Source organism: Tribolium castaneum, chromosome 1 (genome assembly GCF_031307605.1).
Source record: "Tribolium castaneum strain GA2 chromosome 1, icTriCast1.1, whole genome shotgun sequence".
Taxonomy (NCBI): Eukaryota; Metazoa; Arthropoda; class Insecta; order Coleoptera; family Tenebrionidae; genus Tribolium; species Tribolium castaneum.
In genome coordinates this window covers 1331993-1357272 of record NC_087394.1, presented here as the reverse complement: position 1 = coordinate 1357272, position 25280 = coordinate 1331993, and the positions used below count along the sequence as shown (strand labels likewise).

Below are 25280 nucleotides of genomic sequence, written 5' to 3'. Positions count from 1 at the left end.
ATTTAGCTACCAACATTTTACACAATTAGTAGGCCATGGAAATACGAGCCGATATTGATCAGGACGGCGCTGAAATTTAAACGCGGTTACATCTCACTACTGCTACACGGACAGGGTTGAGCTTAAATACAATTTGGAAAGGTGGGACTTTTGTACTCGCTTCGGCGGTACATATACTAAAATTGGAACGATACAGAGAAGATTAGCATGGCCCCTGCGCAAGGATGACACGCAAAATCGTGAAGCGTTCCACATTTTTTTGCAAAATTTTTATCACCATTTTTTAAACTTAAATTTTTAACCAAAACAACAAAAATTATACTAAATAATTATAAACTTATTGTAAATATTTATCAAACAATTTTTGTATCAGCCTTGATTTTGGGATAATTTTTTTTTACATAGACGTGTCAAAACCACTTTTCTAAGATTCTTATTTTTTGTGTAAAAATCAAACTATTAAAAAAACTAAACAAAATTGACCATTTTATTCGCACCTAAGGCGAAATCACGTACTGTGAGAAAAACCGGCCCTTAAACCGGTTCACTGGTGTCTCATTTGTCTCAGGAATGAGTAATTGACCAATAAAAATATAAAAATCACCTCCTACTTGTTTAATTGGTGCACAAAAAATTACAAAACGACTAAAACGTTTGCCATTGGATATTGGAGGGATATTGAACTCCCAGACCAATCACAAGACGTTCAAAACTGAGCAAAAAATTGTTGCTTGATTGTTTTGTAAATTGTTTTTAATTATTTTGCAAGATTCCCTCTCAAAAATTAGGTCAAACTGTATACAGTAGTAAATCCAAGTAATTTATTGATACTTAGTCAAGATGCACACCTTTTAGGCAGCTCTCTCTGCTCCAACTTTCACCAGCGTGCGCTAGATGTGGCCACGTTCCACACCGAGCTCATTTCCCCACTTTTGGAACTTGACGGATAGGTGGCGCTTGTTATGGCCACCTCACGCACGTTTCACTGGCGCCGTTTAATTTATATCACTGCTAAAATCGAATTTTTGAGTTCGCCTACAATAATCTAGTCGTCTGATTATGAATTTGAGTAAATTTCATGACGTAATGCAACACTATGGCGTGTCAAAGGGTATTTGTATTAATCGAGGTGTGGCATAGAGTCACACACTACACCCATTCGTTGCAAAACCAAAGTTCTGATTATTACATTGTTCGTTCTTTTGCTTTATGACTCCGTTAGTTCATTGCGTTATTAATTAGGTGGAGTAAAAGGGCTTGGGTCAGGTTACCTGAGGAGAGAGCGGACTTGGCTAAGTAGGCGTTGGAAGGATTAAGGGTGGTTAATTGGGGGATTTGTGGCTAGAGGCGAGGGTTGTTTTGATTGTGAGGAAGGGTTGGATAAGTCCATAAAAGTTTATTGCATTAGGAAATTGATTCTATTGCATGTAGAAGTTGGATTGAAGGGATTTTATCGCGGAAAACTGCTGAATTGAGTTTGTTAGATGTGAACACAATATCGGTTTCAATGTTTGTCTTTCATTCTGAGAAGTATTTTTCCTTTTCTCTATTTTTGTATCAATTGTTCAAATTTTTTAAAAACTATTGGTTGGAATTGTCTTTTATTACCTAATTATTATTGTAAGTTGTTTAGCGTACGACGAACGAAGCGGTGAGTGTGAGACTTTTTGCTCTTCTTGATTTTTTAATAAAAATTATTGGATTTTTAAAAATTCGAAAAATACTTCGAAAAATACTTGACTATTTTGTTAGAAGTATTGAGTTTCAATAATGATATTTCTGTTGAACAAAAATATTTTCAAGATGGCGGTACTTTCGATTGCTCCTAATTTTAAGAGAAAGTTGTATTTTTGTATTAATGAAGATGTTCTAAAATAATTTTTATAACCTCTTTCTATACCTAACATTAGTCATCTTATAAATACAGTCGAACCTCGATAACTCGAAAAAAGTAAAAAATAACGAAAAATTGTGTGAAAAAAAAAAGAAAGAAAAATAAGATTTAAGTTTTTTTCTTATTTCTTCTGTCATTGCAAGACAAACTATGCTTAAATAAGGTTTTGTGCAAAAAATAGGTAAAAAAATATCGCTATTTATCAAAAATTTCTAGTTATTGAAGGTTCGACTGTATTATACTTTTTGGAAAATATTTTGTATTTACACCATACTCTTCAATAATTGATAATAGTATGAAATAGCATTTTGGAATTTGTTGGAGAAAGCTTTGATCTGTCTTTTGGCGTTTTCAAATTTCAAAAAAAGTTCTCAAATTTTGAATCTTCATTATTGATATTTGGAAAATTTCAAGTACCATTAACTAATTGTTCCAAATGAAATTCATTGTCTTTTCTATACCTTCTATATAAAGGAGAATTTCATTTTGCAAACATTGTTTTAACATTTTGAACACCTATGTTAAATAGTTTCCACTTTTTAAAATTTTTTTGATATTACAAAAAATTTATTATCATTATCATACTGCTAAAACGATAAGTTCTGTTCTAGATTTTCCATATTTTTTCTTGTTTTTGTAACAACATATGCAAAAAAATCACTGACTAATAATCGATTTTGGACTTTTTAACAAAGAAATGATGGAAATATGTTTAAATTTTAAGTAAAAAAACGTACGGAAATATGTTTAAATTTTAAGTAAAAAAACGTACAAAAACTGAAAATATGCTTAAAAATATACTCAAAAACTTCAAAATTCAAAAATATTTTCTTTCGGAATTAATTCTTTAATGGCACCTTACTACGAAATTTTTTTGTAAAACATGAATAGTATTTCTTTAAAACCAGTTTTTTTTTAATTAAATTATTAAAGTTTCGCTTCAAGTTTTCGACAAGACGTCCCAAAATTTTAAATAAAAAAAATTTTTTTTTTGAAATTTTTGAACACTTAAAGGAAGTCTTAAAGCTTTCTTTTTTTAATCTCCAAATACCACATCAGAAGACTTAAAAATGACAAAATTAACGATTTGTGAAAGTTGCGAACTAAAAAAAATTCAAATGTGTTAATATCTCGAGAAATTGTCTTAAAAAAACTAACTTCTGATATGTGTACAATTTCAACAGTTTTATTTTTATGATAAATGTGATAATAAATTAATTGGCGCAGTCAGTAGTAAACTACAATTTCTCAACTTCGTTGATAACTTTTGTTATTATTACAAGTTTTCCACTTTTGTGACGAAAAATTTCCAAAAAAAAACCTCTTAATTATCTCACACTTGTACTAGAACTTATCTCCGCTAAACCAAAATTATGCAGAGTCCCCGAAAGGGGAAATTGAAAATCGACTCTTGGCTCTTGAAGTTCATCAACTTTTAATTAATTTCGTCCCCATCTGTGCAAACTCATCCCCGTTGTCCTGTTTTCCATATACAAACAAGGGTAGAAAGGAAAATACCAAGTCTATTACAGCACCACAAGGCGAAATTTTATCCCCGATATTTTACCCCCAAAAAATGTTTTTCTACGGTGCTTCCCCCAATATTGTTATTATTTTTTATAAAGTCGAAAATCGGGGTTTCCCCCGATGTTTACGCCCGTTTCCATGCCATTTCAAGGCCACCGCGATTTGTCAATGCGCCGTCTTCATTCATATGAGCTCCTCCAAGGGGGCGCAGACTCGGCCGACGTCTCATAAAGCGACGACGCTTGCTCATAGCGTCGCGGCGCCCGCCGTCGTCGAGTCCCTTCCCGTGAGTGTGTGTATGTGCGAGTTGGTGGGTGAAATTCCGGGAATTTCCGTACCATGCACCCCCGGAACATGGGGTGGTTCACCCCCTGTGCCTTGTCGTGACGACGACGGGTAATGGGCGTGTTTATTGTGATGCTTTTGCGTCCATCCGATTGAAAAGTTTCCGGGAATTTATCGATTCTCTTCGTTTATTATTTAAATTATGATGATTGCATCGCAGTGGCCTACTTTTGACGTATGGGTATGGAGAGTGCGAACCAATCAATTTCGTGTGGCCTAGATCAGGGCGCGAACAATTTGGAAAAATTGAGGCGGTGCACTTTAACACGGGAAAATGCAACGTGACCTAGCTTTGATTTTTTACTCTGTTTGGTTGAGAAATTCGCACTTCGGACACCCTGTGCATAAATTCCTTTTTTTCTAGGTTTTTTTTAAAATTATGTGAACGTTGTTGGCGTTTTACTATAAAATTGTAAAATTGGAAGAAACAAAAAAGTGAAATCAAAATAAGCAGATTTTTTCAAAATTGTCACTCGTTATGATATATACTATTTTTGCAGCGACTTAACTAATTAATCAATTAATTTTAATTATAACAAATATACGCTGCGTTCAAAAAGTCTTTAGATCAACTCTTGCTGTGGAATAAGAATGACAGATTTGTATTGTCTTTGATAGATTATCGTTATATTCTGTTGAAGTGTCAAACGTAAGAAATCAACATACGTTTAAAATTTCACAGCAAGAGTTGATCTAAAGACTTTTTGAACGCAATGTAGAAAAAATACTGGAAAAAAATTGACTATTAATTTTTGAAACACCCTGTATACAAATCACTTTTTCTATTCGTTTTCATGTTTTTTACATAAATAAGTCATTTTTTTCTCATATTAATTTTTGAAACACCCTGTATACAAACCACTTTTTCTATTTGTTTTCATGTTTTTTTACATAAATAAATTTTTTTTTTCATATTTTTTTACCAAAATTGAATAATTTTGCACTTCTTTTTTGCTTCAGCTTCAATTAGATAAGACTGTTGATATATTATTTTAAAATAATTAGAAACAATAATAGCAGAAATAAGCAGATTTTATCAAAATGAGACAAATACAGCGTGATTTAGCTCAGATTATTTTATATACAGGCTGAGTCTGTTAAATGTAAACATTTTTTTCAACCTTCGCTTGTACTAAAATTGCACAAGAAATACAATAAAATTTGCAGCGACTTTACTAAATAATTATAAAATTAATTTCACTTATAATAACGGTAGAAAAAATTTAGTTTAGATTTTTTTTTATATACAGGGTGAGCCAGTCAAAAGTAAACATTTTTTTCTAACCTCCTTACACATTTACGGATTGCTTGTACCAAATCGACATAATAAATATAATAATTTTAATTATAATAAGGAATTGAAGAAAAAATTCAGAAAAAATATGTACAGAAAAAGTGTCTAAATTGCAAGTGGTGGTTTCTGAAGATTCATTTTTTAAACATCTTGTGCATACTTTTTTTCATATTCCTTTTCATGTTTTTTTTATCAAAATTGTGTAATTTTACACTTTTAGTTTTTGTTTCAGCTTAAATTAAATGAAAATGTTAACATTACTTTATTACTCTAAAATGATTTGAAAAAATAATAGAAAATTCAAGAAACAAATAAACGAAATCAAAATGTCAAAGTTTTTCAAAATGAGACAAGTAGCGTGACCTTTTTTTTGACTTTGTATTTGCTTTAGGTTTTTTATATACAGGGTGAGCCTGTTTAAAGTAAATATTTTACTTTTTTTTTCATAAGAAATAGTAACTTTTTGCAGTGACTTGACTAATTAGTGAATTAATTTAATTATGATAATTGTGGAAAAAATGTAATAGCAAATCAGATATACTTTTAGGAGACTAACCCTGTATAATTTTTTTCAATTCAAAATAACAAATACAATAATGATTATTATAAAGATTTCAGTCTCTATCAGAGAAATTACAAAGTGAAGTGTCATTTTTGAAATTTTCATTGTAAACAATTCGACGTGAGATATTTGTTTATATTGAAAAGGCATGACTTCGTGACTTGCATTTCAGGTCATTTGCACAAAAAGCAATAAAATTATTTGTTCAAATCAAATAAAGAAAAAATCGTATTTGCAACAAAAGCCTTTTTCTGGGTCATGTTTTTGACGTTGTTGTTACGAGATGAATGAATTAGGAAACAAAAGAGTTTGCTAAATTCTCTCTCTTTGAAGCGTTTTATTACATTATTTATGTTTGAAACAAGCTTGCCTTTACTACCTTAGAAAGCTTGTAAATCAGTTTATTATTTTACATAAATTTTGCAATAAAAATCTAACTAGAGGCCAGGAACATGCCAAAAATATCTTTTAACGAAACACCAATGACTAGTAACAAAATTTAAATTTTATGTGTTTAGGTGGGTTGTTATCAATTATCAAAAACTTAATTAAACGAGTCACTAATTTTTAAATTCTTATTCTAATTGGTCTAGACACTCGATGCACCATTACAATAAATAAAAACTCAATTAAATTGATACGTCTGGTGGTTATTTCGTGATAGGTGGACACGAATTATACCTTATACTTGATTATTTGATTATGAGTTAAGACCATTGTTGTTTTTTCAAGTCGTTCAATGGGAAAAATCAGCGGGAAAATGAATGTGAACCGTGAGTTGTAACGCCCTTGGTATTTATAAGTCAAATCTTTGATAATAATTATACAGGACAAACAGCGATAAGAGGTGAGAGAGACTTATAAATGCAATAAAATGCGTCCACAGAGCCATGGAATTCTTATCTGAAAGAACATCGTCCAGACAGAATTTGTAATATCAATTTATTTTTGTTAGGGAAAAATTATCCTAAAAACTATCACATTTATCAAAATATTTGAGCAAAATTTCAACCAAATAGGTCTTTTTTGGGCAATAATTAATTTTTTTCTACTAAAAATTTTAAGAAATTTTGTCTCAATTACTTTAAAAATAAAAAAATAAGATTTGAAAAGGTGCCCTTTTTCGACTTTTTTTACCCATTTTTAGCCAAGATTTTGTCTCAAAATTGCTCTAAAAATCACCAAATTTAAGCAGAATTGACGTTAACTTTCGATAAAATAAACCCAAAAATGTTGTGTCTGAGCAATAATTTACAGCTTACTTATTTTTTTGTCTAAATAAATTTAAAAATTCCTTATCGTGATTTTACCATTTTTAGAGCTACTTAATGACGTAAGGAGCTAGAATTTTGCAAAGTTAGTCGAAAAATCTCAAGTTTTGATCGAAATTATAATTTTTTTCGAGTGATTTTGTTTTTTTTTGGCCAAAATGTTGCAAATTTTTGTGAAAACTCGCTCAAAATTTCATTTTGTTTTTTTGAGCAAACATTTTTTCACCAAAAAGTTCACTGATTATGAGAAAGTGTGACAAATAAGTAACTGTATATCAAACAATTTAGCTGACTTTTGACCAGAAATTTATCATATTTTCGAATAGTTTAACTCGGTTTTGACGGAGATATTAATTTGTTTGGCAACAAAATAGACCTACAAAGCTTAAAATTACACGTACAGTCACCCAAAATGACAATGACGCGTCCAGAACGCGTAACCCAGCTTTGAGAAAAAATCGGCATTTCGTTTATCATCCTTTGAAATGATTGCCAATAAAACATAGAAATTAAAAAATGTTATTTTTGAGTTCTGTTTAAAAAAAAACGTAGAAATAACGCCCTTTCTGACCAAATTGCTTTTTTTCAGACTATTTTTGACGAAATTTCGCTCAAAAACAAACTAAATAGAGTAAAACAAAGTAACATCAGATTCATTTAATTTTTGTATTTTTGACTTATTTTGTGGATTTTGGACGTTTTTTGATTAAATCTTGTAAATAAATGAGTACTTGATTGAAAAATGCTCGGTAGGCGTTTGTTTATGGACGCGTCATTTTCATTTTGGGTGACTGTACATTAAAGTATTTTTCAAGTAATAATTTATTAGCTTAATTTTGTTAAAAAGCTCACTAATTTTGAGCGATTTTTTTCAAAAGAAAATTGAAAATTATGAAATTGTGTCGACTATGAAGTTATTTGACCTTTTTAGAGCTTTTTAGCTCACTTTTGTTCGGAAATTTTCGGGAGACAAAAAATGCCTTAAAATAATTCTCTAAAAAAGTCAAGCATATTTTCGCATAAATTGACCATTTTTTTTAAACAAAAATATTTTTCATTGAAAAAAAAAGTAAATAAAACCTGCATTAGCTTCTTTTGGTAATTTTTTGAATCCATTCTAGAAAGTATTTTTAGATAAGCTTTTAATTAAAAAATATTTTTCTACCAAAAAATAGATCGATTTTTGCATTACTTTGAATGATATAATTTTCGGTATTATTCACGCAAATTGTTACGAAAAACATGTAAAATTGTCGAAAATCGGGAGACAAAGTTCAATCATGTTTGCTTGCAGCCATTACAATATTCAATTAGTTAAACAATTTTAACCTTTTCTTTGTGCAAAATGATGCAACTTATTGAACAATTTGGACAAGCTCTAGCCTCTAGCTTTCACTCCAAAACCGTAATTAAAAAATCACTGATAGATAAAACATGGTTCATTGACACAAACCCCATAAATATGGAAAAACTGTTAAAATTAATTAACCTCGCTACACGGAACGCCTCTCTTCACCCATTGCAAAAATTCAAATTTAGTAAAAAAAAACACATGGTCACGCCAACTTTCCGGGTTACTCAAGCTAGGTCACGTGAATTAATAATAATAAGCAACTCGGGGGTTGAATAATTTATTCGAATTGTTTTGAAACGCTGAGTAATGCGGTCACAAAGTTGGCACTGCGGTGCAATTATTTGGTGATTCCCCTAGAAGTGACACGTGGGATTTGTGCACACTGATGCCTCCCTATCATGATCAGGAGGAACAGAAAGGTAAAGCATTTTCAGTTCAATTTACAATCGCAACATTATTGGGAAAAAAACGGAGAAATTGCCTAGTTTATAGCATTTCATTCGAACATAAATTAGCCGCTAGAGGAGCTCCACATCTGCACAGGCAATTAAAAATTCGTTTTAGATCAATGTTTCTCGAAATTTGCCTCGGGCTCGAGTTATAAAGACATTTAATCACACGACTCTTCCGCCAATATAAAAGCGTGCGTGTGTTGCAGTCACTTTGAATATTGTGCATATCATTACGCTAACTTTCTTATTATAATATTGCATGATGGGGAGGTGCACTCCTTAAGGCCAACGAATTATACAATTATGATTGGAAGTGAGAAACATTAGAAAACGTAACGCAGCTTTCTGTCTTTATGCAATTACCATTTTTAGTGAACTAACAGAATTTTTCCCACCGGAAATTACAATCAATACCGAAATAAAATAACAGTAATGTTGTTGTGGAAAGCGAGTTTTAAATGTGTTAACACTGAAAGAAATGCCGACCTTTGACCCATAATCCGGCCATAAAATAATGCGAGTTAAAATTTAAATTTCCTCCAACTTTTTTCCCTCAAAAAAAATATTTTGTGTTTTTTTTTCAGTCGCTGTTTTCTGTAGTTGACGATTTAATTATAAAACAGTGATGGTTATTGGTAATGAGTTTGACACCGTAATTGTTGCGTAAACACAACGATTAGCTATTAGGGGTCGTATTTTCTGTTATGTCATCGATACGATCGATGTTCCAACCCCTGTTGCGTTGCGAAGGGCTGGGTTTCCACCCCTTTTTTGCCTTTTTATTGATTTTATAACGACGTGAAAACGAGGCAATCTCAATAATTTATTAAAATAAAGGAAAGATAATGATAACTTTCAGTGAAAAATTTTGACATGAAGTCCACCCCTTTTGGACTTCTTTTTTTTTATAAAAGTTCTTTCAATTAGATGATTTCTAGTTTTTCGGTCTTTTAGCTCAGTGTCTTTCAGTATTTCAAGCTCTTGGGTTCTCCATCTTCTTATGTTTTCTTATGTTTCAATTTTTTACGTTTCAGTTTTCAGTCACTGAATTAATTATCTGAGAATTTAATTTTTCAGTCTTTTAATTTTTCTCATTGTCTATCTTATTCAGTTTCTGTTCATTCATTCATTTTCCAGTTTCAGTTTCAGGCTTTCAGTTTCGAGTTTTTATTTTTTAGTTCTTAAGTCTTTCAGCTTTTCAGTTCCTCGGTTATTTCTTAAAAGCTGAGTATTTCAATTTTTCAGGGTTTCCTTGTTTTAAGTTTCTTGACTTTTCGAGTCTGATTTTTTCAGAATTTCTCGGTTAATCTTTCTAAGTTTCCCTAAGTTTCAGTTTTTTAGTTTCAGTCTTTCAGTCACTTAGTTAGTAAATTAATTACCTAAGAATTTCATTTTTCAGTTTTTTAATTTCACTCATTTTCTAAGTTATTCAATTTCTCTTCATTCATTCATTTTTCAGCTTCAGAATCAGGCTTCCAGTTTCGAGTTTTTATTTCTTCATTTCCTAAGTTTTTCAGCTTTTCAGTCCCTCACTTATTTCTTAAAGGCTGAGTATTTCAATCTCTTAGGGTTTCCTTGTTTTAAGTTTCTCAACTTTTCGAGTCTGATTTTTCACAGAATTTCTCGGTTTCTCTAACTTTCTAAGTTTCCCTAAGTTTCACTTTTTCAGTTTCAGTCTTTCAGTCAATTAGTTAGTGAATTAATTACCTCAGAATTTCATTTTTCAATTTTTTAATTTCACTCATTTTCTAAGTTATTCAATTTCTGTTCATTCATTTATTTTTCAGTTTCAGTATCAGGCTTTCAGTTTCGAGTTTTTATTTTTCAGTTTCTAAGTTTTTCAGCTTTTCAGTTCCTCGGTTATTTCTTGAAAGCTGAGTATTTCAATTTTTCAGGGTTTACTTGTTTTAAGTTTCTCGACTTTTCGAGTCTGATTTTTTCAGAATTTCTCGGTTAATCTTTCTAAGTTTCCCTAAGTTTTAGTTTTTTAGTTTCAGTCTTTCAGTCACTTAGTTAGTAAATTAATTACCTAAGAATTTCATTTTTCAGTTTTTTAATTTCACTCATTTTCCAAGTTATTCAATTTCTCTTCATTCATTCATTTTTCAGCTTTAGAATCAGGCTTCCAGTTTCGAGTTTTTATTTCCTCATTTCTTAAGTTTTTCAGCTTTTCAGCCCCTCACTTATTTCTTTAAGGCTGAGTATTTCAATCTTCCAGGGTTTCCTTGTTTTAAGTCTCTCAGCTTTTCGAGTCTGATTTTTCTCAGAATTTCTCGGTTTCTCTAACTTTCTAAGTTTCCATAAGTTTCAGTTTTTCAGTCAATTAGCTAGTGAATTAATTACCTAAGAATTTCATTTTTCAATTTCACTCATTTTCTAAGTTATTCAATTTCTTTTCATTCATTCATTTTTCAGCTTCAGAATCAGACTTTCAGTTTCAAATTTTAATTTTTTCAGTTCTTAAATTTTCCAGCTTTTCAGTTCCTCAGTTAATTCTTAGAGTCTGAGTATTTTAATTATTCAGAGTTTCCTTGTTTATAAGATTCTCAGATTTTCAGCCACTTTGTGTCTTATTTTGCTAAGAATTTCAGTAGGTTAGTCTCTTGGTTTCCCTATCTTTCTAAATTTTTCTAAGTTTCAGTTTTCCAGTTCTAATCTTTAGTCACTTAGTTAGTGAATTAATTACCTAAGAATTTCATTTTTCAGTAATTCAATTTCTCTCATTTTCTATTGAGTTTCTCTTCATTTACTCAGTTTTCAGTTTGAAATTTTTAGATTTTCAGTTGCTCAGTTATTTCAGTATGAGCATTTCAGTCTTTCAGGGTTTCTGTGTTTATAAGTTTCTCAACTTTTTAGCCACTAAGTTTTTCAGGTTCCCATCTTTTTATTTTCTTAGTTTTTCAGCTTTTATGTTTCGTTCTGTTTTATGTTATCAGTCACTTCAGTCACAAAACTTCAGTTTCTCAGCTTGTTAACTTTTTTTTTAATTTTTCAGTCTCTCGGTTTTAATTAATTAAATAAAATTTGTTTTCTCAATAATTTAATGAAATAAAAAAATTAAATTAAACCCAAATATTGATTTCTACTAAAAAAACTTTGGCAGAAAGTCAAGTTGATTTTCTGACAGCGAATTTTCTCGATTTTTTTTCAGTTTTCAGTTTTTCTCTTTTCCGACTCGACAGTTTCAGTTCAGCTTTTCACTCTTAAAATGTCAAATTTTTAATTTACTAATTTTTTAGTCGTTTAGTAATTTTGTTTCGCTATTGTCTGTAATTTCTCTCATTTTCAGTTTTAGCTTTTTCAGCTTTTCAGTCACGCCGTGTCTTCGTTTTCTGAGGATTTTCCACTTTTTCGTTCTCTTTGATTTTCAATTTATTAATTTTTCTTTGTTTCAGTTCCATGTTTCAGTCTCACAGTTTTTTAGTTTATTATTTTCAGTCCCTCATTTTTCTCAGAATTTCACTATTTCAGCCTTTAAATCAGTTTTATTCAATTAAAACGTTTCTAAGAATCTGATTATTTCAGTTTTTCTTGTTTTTCATCTCTCTTGATTTCCTAAAAATTTCAGTATTTCAGTCTCTGAGTTCGAAGTTTTCAAGTTCAGAGTTTCAGTCAATAAATTTTAGTTTCTGTGTTAAATTACTTAATTAAATCTGTGAGTTCCATTAAAAAAATAGGTCTTGAATTCTTCCCCTTTTGGCTTTGTGATTTTATAAACAAGCTAGATTTCTCGACTCGAGGTAATTTTGGAAAGTTTGCTGTTTGAAAATAATCGTTTGAAAAGATCCCAAAGCTCCACGTGTCCAACACGTTGAACTTTCTTTCTACCGACTTGTTAATTTGTTGTCTGGCAAGGTTACAATTAGTCGAACCATTATAATTCCAGAGAGCATTGCTTTTACTCAGCTTCGTGTCATGTAATTTTCATAATCACCTTCGATGGGCTATTACCTGATCATTGTGGGTTCGACTAGTTCGAATATTTAATTTTCCTCGAATATTAATCAGGCAATGGGCGGTTTATACAGAATCGAATTTCTTTTACCATCTGATTATTATTTATGTGGGGGGGGGGAAATAAAACCGTGATTCTTCATGTCACAACAGACAAACAAATCAAAGCCAATTAAGTGTTTGAAAGTTTGATCAAATCGATTGACACTCTTGCCAAAACAAATTTCGTTTTTTCAAAGGCGTTAATGATAACAACACGCAAATAAACCACGCTTAATAACTTCACAAAAGGTCTATTAAGATCGGCCAAGTGATAGAAGCATAAAAGCTTCTTTGAGGAAGTGTAATTGATGATTTTTGAGGTGCTGATGTGCTACAATCACAAGTTACAAATTTCACCGGAACTATTAATATGTGATCCATAAATCGCTAATTAACGTTCGCATTAATATTTCCAGCCCAACAATTTCGTAACAATTCTAGCTCCTGTTCGCTCGATTTTTAAACAATTAACTTTGTTCAACTCTCACTTAGAAATCTACACACATTACATGCGTAACAATCGAAAAATAAACTGTTCTACGGAAATTATCTCAGACGCCAAGACGCTGACTGACATTCATCCCATTACTGTCACTTGCAGTGCAAAAACTTCCGCGAGTTTGCTTTCATTGCGCGCTATCGCAGATCAATGAAATTTCTGAAAAATTCTCGTTTGGAATAACAATACAATGAATGACGAGAATTCTCAAAGGAGTACCTAAACAGTGCAAAAAGTTGAGACAGGAAGAGCAAATTCGGACGATTGACGTCAAATTAGTCCCAAGCGAGACATCGCACAATGTTCTTCCTTGTTCTTAAAAGTTAACCTTCAAGGAGGTCCGTGTTAAGAACGTTCAGTTTAAATAATGCAATTTTGAAAAAGATTAAAAAAAAAGATCTGAATTTTCTAATTTGGTTACAAACTGTATTTCTTATTATTACTAAAATAATTTTGTTTAATTAAAAACTAACATTTTGCTTTAATTTAAATTTTGGTATTGCATTAAATTATGAAAAAAATTTGATTAAATAATTTACACTAAGACTGAAAAATTTAGAAAGAGATAAATCTTTGAAACTGAAATTTTGAGAAATGAAGTAACTGAAAGCCTGAGTCTGAAACGTAGAAAATGTAAATTAAAAAACCAAAAAGATGGGAAGCTGAGAAACATTGACTGAAAGACTGAAATTCCTAAGTATTGAAACGGTGATACTGAAACTTTGAGAAAAAAAGTGAGTGAAACTGAAAAAATTATTAAGGCAATGAAAAGATGGAAACTGAGATTTACTAAGAGACTGAAAATGAGATTGAAAACTTAAAAAATTGAGAAATGGAAAAACTGAAGACACTGAGGGATTTAAAAACTGAAAAACTAAAAAATTAAAATACTAACTAAAACTGTAATACTGAAATTTAGACGTATTAAACTTAATAAACTGAAAAAATATTTGTAACTAATAAACTTAGAAAAGCATAGAGAAGCTGAGTCTGAAACACTGAAATTCCTAGAAAATTAAGACACTCAGAGACTGAAGAGCTGAGAGACGTAGGAACTGAAAAACTAAATAACTGAAAACTGAAACATACGAGTAGATTTGCAAAGTAAAAAAAAATAATAAGTTAAAAAGATTGCAAAGAGAGCAAAAAGCTGAGAAACTTAATTTTGAGAAACTGAAAAACTGAAACTTTTAGAAAGCCTGAAACTGAAACGTGAAAAAATGAAAAGATGGAAACTAAGATTGACTAAAAGACTGAAAATGAGATTGCAAACTTAAAAAACTGAGAAATGGAAAAACTGTAGACACTGAGGGACTTAAAAGCTGAGAAGCTAAAATACTAAAGACTGTAATACTGAAATTTAGACGTAATAAACTTAATAAATTGAAAAAAATATTTGTAACATATAAACTTAAAAGCATAGAGAAGCTGAGTCTGAAACACTGAAGATCTTAGAAAATTAAGACATTCGGAATCTGAAGAGCTGAGAGACGTAGGAACTAAAAAAACTGAAAACTGAAACATACGAGTAGAATTCCAAAGTAAAAAAAATATAAGGTAAAAAGATACTTAAAAGAGCAAAAAGCTGAGAGAATTAATTTAGAGAAACTAAAAAATTGAAACTTTTAGAAAGGCTGAAACTGAAACGTGGAAAAATTAAAACTGAAAAACTATTAAGACAATGGAAAAATTGAAACTGAGATTGACTAAGAGACTGAAAATGAAATTGAAAACGTAAAAAATTGAGAAATGAAAAAACTGTAGACACTGAGGGACTTAAAAGCTGAGAAATTAAGATTCTGAAAACTGTAATACTGAAATTTAGACGTAATAAACTTAATAAACTGAAAATAAGATGAGTAACTAATAAACTTAGAAGCATAGAGAAGCTGAGTCTGAAACATTGAAAATCTTAGAAAATTAAGACACTCAGAGACTGAAGAGCTGAGATACGTAGGAACTGAAAAACTAAAAAACTGAAAACTGAAACATACGAGTAGAATTGCAAAGTAAACAAAATAATAAGTTAAAAAGATAGTTAAGAGAGCAAAAAGCTGAGAAACTTAATTTATAGAAACTGAAAAACTGAAACTTTTAGAAAGCCTGAAACTGAAACGTGGAAAAATTAAAACTGAACAACTATTAAGACAATGAAAAGATGGAAACTAAGACTGACTAAAAGACTGAAAATGAGATTGCAAACTTAAAAAACTGAGAAATGGAAAAACTGTAGACACTGAGGGACTTAAAAGCTGAGAAATTAAGAAACTAGAATACTAGAAACTGTAATACTGAAATTTAGACGTCTTAAACTTAATTAACTGAAAAAAAAATATTTGTAGCTCATACACTTAGAAGCATAGAGAAGCTGAGTCTGAAAAACTGAAATTTTTAGAAAATTAAGACACTCAGAGACTGAAAAGCTGAGAGACGTAGGAACTGAAAAACTAAAAAACTGAAAACTGAAACATACGAGTAGAATTGCAAAGTAAAAAAAATAATAAGTCAAAAGATTGCTAAGAAAGCAAAAAGCTGAGCCACTTAATTTTGAGAAACTGAAAAACTTAAACTTTTAGAAAGCATGAGACTGAAACGTGGAAAAATTAAAACTGAAAAACTATTCAGACAATAAAAGATGGAAACTAAGATTGACTAAAAGACTGAAAATGAGATTGAAAACTTGAAAAACTGAGAAACGGAAAAACTGAAGACACTGAGGAACCTAAAAGCTGAGAAGCTAAAATACTAAAGACTGTAATACTGAAATTTAGACGTAATAAACTTAATAAACTGAAAAAAACATTTGTAACTAATAAACTTAAAAGCATAGAGAAGCTGAATCTGAAACATTGAAAATGTTAGAAAATTAAGACACTCGGAGACTGAAGAGCTGAGAGACGTAAGAACTAAAAAACTAAAAAACTGAAAACTGAAACATACGAGTAGAATTCCAAAGTAAAAAAAATTATAAGGTAAAAAGATACTTAAAAGAGCAAAAAGTTGAGAGAATTAATTTAGAGAAACTGAAAAATTGAAACTTTTAGAAAGGCTGAAACTGAAACGTGGAAAAATTAAAACTGAAAAACTATTAAGACAATGGAAAAATTGAAACTGAGATTGACTAAGAGACTGAAAATGAAATTGAAAATGTAAAAAACTGAGAAATAAAAAACTGTAGGGACTGAGGGACTTAAAAGCTGAGAAATTAAGAAACTAGAATACTTGATAGAAACTGTAATTCTGAAACTTAGACGTATTAAACTTAATAAACTGAAAAAATATTTGTAACTAATAAACAGACAGTCAGATACTGAAGAGCTGAGCAACTGAAAAAACTAAAAAACTGAAAACTGAAACATACGAGTAGAAAAACTGCAAAGTAAAAAAATTAATAAATTAGAAAGATAGTTAAAAGAGCGAAATGCTGAGAGACTGAAAAACTGAAACTTTTAGAAAGCCTGAAACTCAAACGTGGGAAAATTAAAACTGAAAAACTAAGAGAATGAAGAGATGGGAAACTCTTGGAAAATTAAGGCAGGGAATGACTGAAAAACTGAAAACTTAGAAACAAAGACATCTTGAAAGGATGGAATTCTCAGATTTTAAGGAAATTTAGGCAGTGAGGAACTGAAAAGCTGGAAAACTTAAAAAGTGAAAACTAGAAACTTGAAACTGAAACTTCGAAAAATTTATTAACTGAATAATTAAGAAAGGAAATAGGTGAAAAACTTAGAAAATGTACTACAATACTGATTTAAAAAAAAATTAAAACACTGAAAGACAGGAAAGGTGAGAAACTTTTAGGATCTGAAAGAAACTGAAACACCTAAATATTGTAATTCTTACAAAACACGAAACTTAGAAAAAAACTGTGAGGTTGATACGTTGAGAAATTAAGTAACTGAAAAACTAAGAAATCTAAGGAATTTGAAACTGAAACTCTGAGAAATTGTAAATGGCTGAAAGCTTGAAACTGAAACCTAGAATACTTAATAGACTGAGAAATTGAAAACATAATAAATTCGAAGAAAATTAAGTGACTAACAAGTTTAAAATCTTAAAAACAAGGAAACAAGTCCTGAAAGACAAAAATTCTCACATTCTAAGAAAATCCATACAGCGAGAAACTGAAAATCTGAAAAACTAAAAACATGAGACCGAAACTGAAACCTTGAAAATTATATAAATTAAAAAATTAAGGGAAGAAAAAGATGAGAAACTTACGACCTGAAAGAAACTGAAAGACTGAAATATTGAAATTCTTACAAACTTAAGACACTAGGAGACCGAAAAACTGAGCAACTTAGAAAAAGAAAAACTGTGGGAATGACACGTCAAAAGACTAAACTGAAAGCTTGAAACTGAACGGTAGAAGACTTAATTAATAACGAAATTTAATATCAACATGAGTTTGCCTTGTAAAAATCAGTCTAAAACTATATTTTTCCACGTTCTAACTTCTACTTTATGCATTAATTCTGGAATTTATTGTTCGTAATAATTAATTAATCAGCAATCTTTAGACATCATTTCGAATTCAATTTTTAATGATATTTTTGTTTTATTGTTCCTGATTTTTTTTTGTTTTTATTTAATTCGATTTCTATAATAGATAATATAGTTACCAATCCGTTATCTAATTTTTCTCGCTTTGAAACCCAACCATTGATGATTTACAGCATGGCAATGAAATTTATTACTTATCCTCCACACATGAGAAAATAAAGCGTGTTTATCATCATCATCACGTGATAAAAATACGATAAAATATTACACTAACTCAGATTAGATGTGTGGGTGGTACTGTCTTGAAACGCTGTATTGGCACACTGAAATGATGGTCTATTGTTTCTTTGGCGTTTAATTCAAGAAGCTGATTTCTATTTGTAAAGTTGGTATTAGTGGAACGTGGGATTTGCTTCGGAAACACCGGACATCATTAAATAAACAATGCAACAAAATTGGCAGTTATAGAAGGAAACGCAAATTTGTTTTGATTTTTTTCAAATTATACAGGTTTAGTCTATTAAAAGTACAATTTAACTATATCTCATGAAGTAATAATCGCACAAAATTCAGCGTTTGTGTTCAAATACTTTATATTTTTCTCTATGTCTGTGAAAAATTTCACAAGTTTTGCACAATTATTTAGTAAAAAAAATACTTTCAACAGACTAACCCTGTACATACTTTGTTAAATTGAATCACTCATGAAAAAATTTTTCCAGGTGACTCCAACAGGACGTCACGCCCTCACCTACGACGAAGAGTCCTGGAGGTCCACCTCCGAGGAGTCGTCCTCCAAGCCCCCGGAGGAGCTCTCCAGGTCCAGTGACACTCGCCAAAGTGCCACAAAACGTGTCAAAAACTACCTAAAAAAGTGTAAAAATGCGCTGAAGTCGGGAAGCCACGAAGAGGTCGCCTCCACCTCTTCGTGGTACTTGGACGAGCTTATCAATGTGAGTGAGGTGAACGAGCTGGAGGATATTTACGAAGATGTGCAAGTGGATGTTGACAGTGGTGTTTATCAAGTGGCTAGTGTTGTTGATGTTGTTGATAGAAATGAGGATGCTGGAGCACAATCCTCTCCTCCTTTGACGGAAGAGCAAGGGAAGGTTGATGGAGATGTGGGTGAGGGGCAGAAACCAGCGGTGAGTTCAACTAGTGTAAAATTGTAAAACTTTTCGTTTTTTCAAAATATTGTTTTTGACAAAATTTAACTGGCGCAGTCAGTAGGATTTGCATAACTTTCGTAAGTTTTTAGATTAGAAATAGTTTATCTTCTTTTAACATAAAACAGAGTAAATAAATCAAAAACAAAAAAAAAAACAGAAAAGTAAAGAATACAAGAAAAAGTTTAAATTAGAAATACATAGATTAAAAATTGAGGTAAATAGAAAATAATTATACATATGTTGGTTAAAGGAAGTATCAAGAAAACAAATTCTAAAGAAAAAAAAAATTCTAACAATTCTAAAAAATTCTAAAATCTAAAGACTTAAGAAAAAGAAAAAAAAAGAATAGAAATAACAATGAAAATAGGTAAATACATAATTAATGATAAGGTACTTTTGGAATATTGATTAAAGGGCACATAAAGACATTATCGTATGTACTCTCAGTTGTCTACTCATTCTTTTTATTATTCCTCAATATTTCTATTTTTTTTATCATCTGTGCTTGTTTTTTGATGCCGGCGAGACTAAAAAATGCAAAAATAAGAAAGAGTAAAAAAATAAAAAAAAATAGAATAGATAAGGATTATAACATAACACAGAGTGAATAAATCAAAAACCAAATAAAACAGAAAAAGTAAAAAATACAAAAAAAAATCAAAATTAGAATTACATACACTAAAAATTGAGTTAAGTAGAAAACAAGTAGGGACTAGAGAGAAAACAAAAACTCTTCGTTTTTATTGTTTATTGTATTTTTTAAATTTTGTTACTTTTATTTTCTATTCTCTTGTATCCAATTATTCATAGAATTCTAATCTTGATCAAAATAACCAATGAGTAAGGAAATATAAAATAAAAAGAGGAAAAATAGAAAGAATATTAAATCAAAAAGAAAACGGTGGAAGTAGACATAGTTGAGGAAAATAATTTACTAGAAAATAGACTATAAATAGTATATAATTATTTAAAAAACTTTATTGAGACATTGTTTGTTCTTCATTTTTTATACTCTCCTTGTTATCTATTCTTTATTTTTTAAATTCTGCCTATTTTCTATTTATTTTATTTTTTTTCACTCTCCGTTATTTTCTTCTTTTTTTATAAATATTTGCATCAGTGACATTCTTGTGCACTGAAATAAACTAGCGATGTTTTAGAAAGAAAAAAACACAAACAAAATTGAACTAACTAAAAAAGTGTACATAAAGTGCAGAACAAAGAAACTATTAAGGTTTGAAAAAAGCAAAAAATAGTGAGAATACAAATAGTAGGTCAACAGAAAATAATTAAATAAAGGAAATAAAAAATAAATTTTTGCTTCGTTTTCTCTATCTTTAACATTTTCCCTGTTGTCTATTAACAGTAAAACGTGAAGTGAAAAGTAAAGTAAAGTTTCTGTTTCTGTTTTTATTAAACCAGAACGAAAAAATCACCAAATTTGGTCGAAAATAACCAAAAATTTACCATCTCTAAGCGCTTATTCAGCAAAAACATAAGTTTTGAGCAAATTTCTTAAAGAGTAAGCCAATGAATCACAAAATTATGTCAAAAAAGACATTATTTTTGCAAGTTCTGAGGATTTGAACACGTTTTTAGACCAAAAATTAAGTTTTTCTTCCAGTTTTTTTTTTAATTAGACCAAAAAAATCACCAAATTTGGTCAAAAATGACCAAAGATCTACTTTTTCTAAGCGTTTGTTCAGCAAAAACTCAATTGTTGCGCAAAATTTCTTAAAAAGTAAGCCAACAAATCACAGAGTTATGTCAAAAATGACATTATTTTTTGCAAATTTTGAGAATTTAAACACGTTTTAGGCCAAAAATTAAGTTTTTTTCCTGTTTTTATAAACTAGAAGAAAAATAATACCAAATTTGATGAAAAAAAACATCAAATTTGGTGATTTTTTATCTCAGAAACTTTGAATATTTGGATAAGTTGAGTTATTTCCACTTTTTGTTACGTTTTTCACGAAATTTAATTGGCGCAGTCAGTAGGGAGCGTCCTAAGAAAAGTTTTAATTTTCTCGTCCTTTTTTCTTTTCAAACCAAATTTGGTGATTTTTTATATCAGAAACTTTGAATATTCGGATAAGTTAAGTGATTTCCACTTATTTTACGTTATTCACTAAACTTAATTGGCGCAGTCAGTAGGGAGCGTCCTAAGAGAAGGTTTTAATTTTTTCGTCCTTTTTTCTTTTCACTCCAAATTTGGTGATTTTTTATATCAAAAACAATGAATATTCGGATAAATTGAGTTATTTCTACTTTTTGTATGTTTTTCATGAAACTTAATTGGCGCAGTCAGTATTAGAGAGCGTCCTAAGAGAAAATTTTTATTTTCTCGTCCTTTTTTCTTTTCAAACCAAATTTGGTGATTTTTTATATCAGAAACTTTGAATATTTCCACTTATTTTACGTTTTTCACTAAACTTAATTGGCGCAGTCAGTAGGGAGCGCCAAAAGTTTTCATTTCCTCGCCCACTTTTCTAACAAAAAAGCAAGTGAAAAATGAGAAATTGTGAGTGTGTGTTGTATTTGGTGCAGTTAGTTTTTTGTCGAAAAGCTTTGGGAGGAGTGCCAATCCGAGGCCGTCGTGTCTCTTTTTCCTTCCGGGAGCGTGACGGAGGTTACAAGAAGCAGGCGAGGACAAAGAGAAATTCTTGAAATATACGATAGGTCTCCGGTAATAAACACAAGTTGCAAAACGAAATTTGAAATTCGTATAATGTCAGGAAGCTTGCATTATGCGGGCATTTATATAGGAAGCGGCGGTCGTGCACCGCCACTCTAATAATATTTACATATACGCGTTAATTCCTATCGCTCCTCCAACGGACGTTTGTTTACGTTTTTGGTTTGTTTTCAGGTCATTGTCGTTACGTTGAACGCCACTAAGATTTTAAATTCCGGCAGTTTCATAATTTCTTAAAAAAAACTGTAAGAATAACTGACAAATATACGAGAATTAATCAGTCAATCAAAAAATGTTACAAAATTGCTTGAATCAAAAAGACCAAAGTTAGAATTATGTGGCAAAATTTTTACATTTTAACATCTAGTATTTTTTTAACAAAAGGAAATAATAAATACTTCACACCACTAATTATTTTTAACAAGTCCTGTACAAAACAATACCTTTCCCATTATTTCAATTTTACAATCTTTACAGTTTCTACGACTTTTAGTTTCTATCAATTTTTAAGTTTCTCAGTTTTCTTTATAGTTTCTAATAATTTTTTTTCTTATATTTTCTTATATTTTTATATATTCTTTGTATTTTTTTCTTATATTTTATTCTTTTAGCTTCAAATTTTAGTCATTGACTTTTTCAGAGTTACAGTAATTTCTAATGAGTTCTCGGTTCTGACTCATCTTTTCACGATTTTAAGTTTTCATTTTATTATTTTTTTAAGTTTTAGTTTCACTTCTCAAAATTTCAGTCTAACAACTTTTTGTGTTTCGTAGTTTTTCACTTTTTTGATAGACATTATGACTATTTTATTTACAGTTCCAGGATTTCAGCCTTTCAGTTTCTTATTTTTTGTTCTCGTAGTTTTGAATTTACTATTTTTTTTTACTTTTCAGTTTTCGTCTTTCAGTCTTTGTGAATTTCATTCTCACATTTCATTATTTGTCCGTTTTTTTATAACTTAACTCTTCAGGCTTTCAGTTTTATAAGTTTTCAGTTTTTCAGTCTCTTATTTTTTCATTGTCTTGTATTATTACAGTGAATAAATTTAGCGCAATTTTGTGTTAAAAAAGTTTTACGAAATTATCCTATTTTATGTTTCTTAATTTCTCAACTTTTCACTCTCTTAAAATGTCAGTTTTTTCAATTATTTATTAATGTTTTTTTTTGTTGTATAGTATTGTATAGTTTGGCAATTTTTTAGTTTCTAAGTTTGTCAGTGTTTTCTAAGAATTTTCGTTTAATAAAGTTTAGTTGAAACTGTAATTTCCTCTTCAGTCTTTTAATATTTACTGTTTTAATTTACTAAGAATATCACTATTTTAGTTTCTTAGTTTCTCTCATTTTTATCCTAATTTCAGTTTTCACTTGTTTCTTCTCTTACTTTAATTAATTTTTTTTAACGTTTATTTTCAGTTCTTCATTTCTTCATTTTCTTCGTCTTTCATCACTAAATTTCTTAAAGATTCAGTATTACAGTCGTTCAATTTTTTATTTCCTCAGTTTTTCAGTCTTTCAGTGACTTTCTTTCTAAAGAATTTCAGTCATTAGCTTGTCAGTTTCAGTTTCACTGTTTAATTTTTCAATTTCTAAATTTCTCAGCTTTTCAAACTTTCAGTGTCTAAAATTTTTACTCTTTCAGTTTCTTTCAGTCCCTCAGTTCCTCTTATATGTATTTTCATTCTCTTAATTTCTCAATTTGTCATTTTTTTTCAATTGTTTACGTTTTCTGAGTTTCTCACATTCTTTTAGTCACCTAGTTTTTCAGGCTTTCAATCGTACAATTTTGAACTTTTTGAGTATGTTCCAGTTTTTTAAAGTGACAATGAAGAAATTTAAACAATTTTAAACAAATTCTTCGAAAAATTCTTTTCCTAGTTTCACTTAAATATACTTGTAGTTTCGCAGTCTGTTAATTTCTTAAAATTTCAGGCTTACATTTTTCAGATTTTCACTTATGGTGGTGTCTTAATTTTTAATTAACTTCAGTTTTCGTGTTCTTTCAGTTCTTAAGTTTTTTATCTTTTCCAATTTATTAATTTTTCCTCGTAGCTTCTTCAGGTTTTTCAACTTTTCACTGTCATAAATGTTTTAATTTATAAACTTTTTAACGTTTCGTTATCAGTCTCTGTCAATTAACTTCTCACAGTTTCAGTTTTAGTTCCTAAGATTTACAGCGTTTTAGACCTTCAGTGTCTGAAATTTTCACCCTTTTAGTTCCTCTCCGTTACTTATTACATTTTCTTTCTTTTAGTTTCTTTTTTCTATTATTTTTATGTTTCAATTTCTTAGGTTCTCAGACTTTCCTATATCTCTTTAGTCACTTAGTGGTTCAGTTTTTCATGCTTTTAGTCGCAAAATTTCTTACTTTTTCAAATTTTTCTGAAACTATTTTGTTCTTAGTTTCGCAGCTTTTCAGTTATGGTGGTGTCTTAAAGTTTCATGAACTCTAGTCTTTCAGCTTCTGTCAGTTCTTTTATTTTTTCATTCTTAGTTTTCCAATTTTTTTATTTTTATGTAGTTTCAGCCTCGGAAATTTTACTTTTTCAGTCTTCTAGTTTTCCTGTGCCTCTTATTTTCACTAGTCTATTTCAGCGTTTCTGTCCCTATTTTTTGTTTTTTTTTGTTTCCCACTTTTCAATATCTCAGCAACCCAATTAGTTTATTTGGTAATTTTTCAGTTTTTTTTAATTTTTAGAGTTATGTTAGTTAGTTTTTTCATTTTAATTGTCTTTTAACAAGTTATGAAGATAGTTTCACTGTTTTAATTTAGCGCAATGAATTAACCAGCAAAGTAACAAAATCCCTTCTTCACTTAACTATCGATAAACAAGTTGGTTATATCGATCGCTTGCTTCTAAATGCTTTCCCACGGATCTGTATCACATCCTTCTGAGGGAGGCTCCTTGTGGCAAATAACTCATGGTTTTATGTGTCTACAAAGTATATTCAAGCACAGTCGCAAGCGTCTTGATCGCCTACGACCTCTTCATACATTGTTAGAGCTCGACATAAAGCGTCAATTGCAAGAGGAAATCATAACACCAGCGAGTTAACTAACCGTAAGGCAGAGAATCCACCGCCTACACACTATCACAACTCTGATGATTTCATGTGAAACAGGACGAAACGGCTAAGTAGTAATTAACCCGAACAGAGGAGGCGTGGCCCGAATTGACATTTTGAGGCTGCAGCGGAATGCAGTGATGCACCCAATTTGCGTAATGGCCACAAATTCAGAAGAGAATTTATTAAACGTCGTATTTTTTTCGGTCACTTTAGTGTGTGTGTGTGTGGGTGGACCGATAATCAGCTGTCAGCAAAGTGCATGAGATTCGGTTGTATATTATGTGCACTGCCAGGTGGTAATTTTCGTTACTTTGACGCAGACATCGGCAAAAAAACAAACTCTTGCATTATTTATGGGAGAGTGTCGTGAGGGCTTAACACGCCCATGAAGACTGCAGACGCTAAAGCTGCACAAGTTTTTAACATATTGCGAAAAGAAAACCGTTTTTAAACTATTTTGAAGATGAAAATAGGCAAAGATTGAGGTACTACACAATGTACAGTCAATCAATTTGAAAATGAGGCCGCTATAAACTAACCCCAGCAGAATTAAAAATTGGCGGATTGTACCTAAATTTGGATTTTTTTTGTTAAAAGTAATAAGTTTGAATAAAAAAATTGTAATTGTGTGATAAATCTATTATTTACAC

At 30.3% G+C, this 25280-nt stretch overlaps 1 protein-coding gene and 1 non-coding gene across 2 annotated transcripts in view; both read left to right on the top strand.

The window, feature by feature from the left end:
* LOC135267235 (uncharacterized) overlaps nt 1-25280 on the top strand; it is a 66284-nt gene that overhangs the window by 19826 nt on the left and 21178 nt on the right. Inside the window, exon 2 of the mRNA XM_064359330.1 lies at nt 18423-18845. Coding sequence (XP_064215400.1) covers nt 18423-18845 — 423 coding nt within the window. The remainder of the gene's footprint in view (nt 1-18422; nt 18846-25280) is intronic.
* On the top strand, nt 153-259 carry LOC135267950 (U6 spliceosomal RNA). Its single transcript, XR_010336385.1, has one exon. It is a non-coding gene; the product is annotated as a U6 spliceosomal RNA (small nuclear RNA).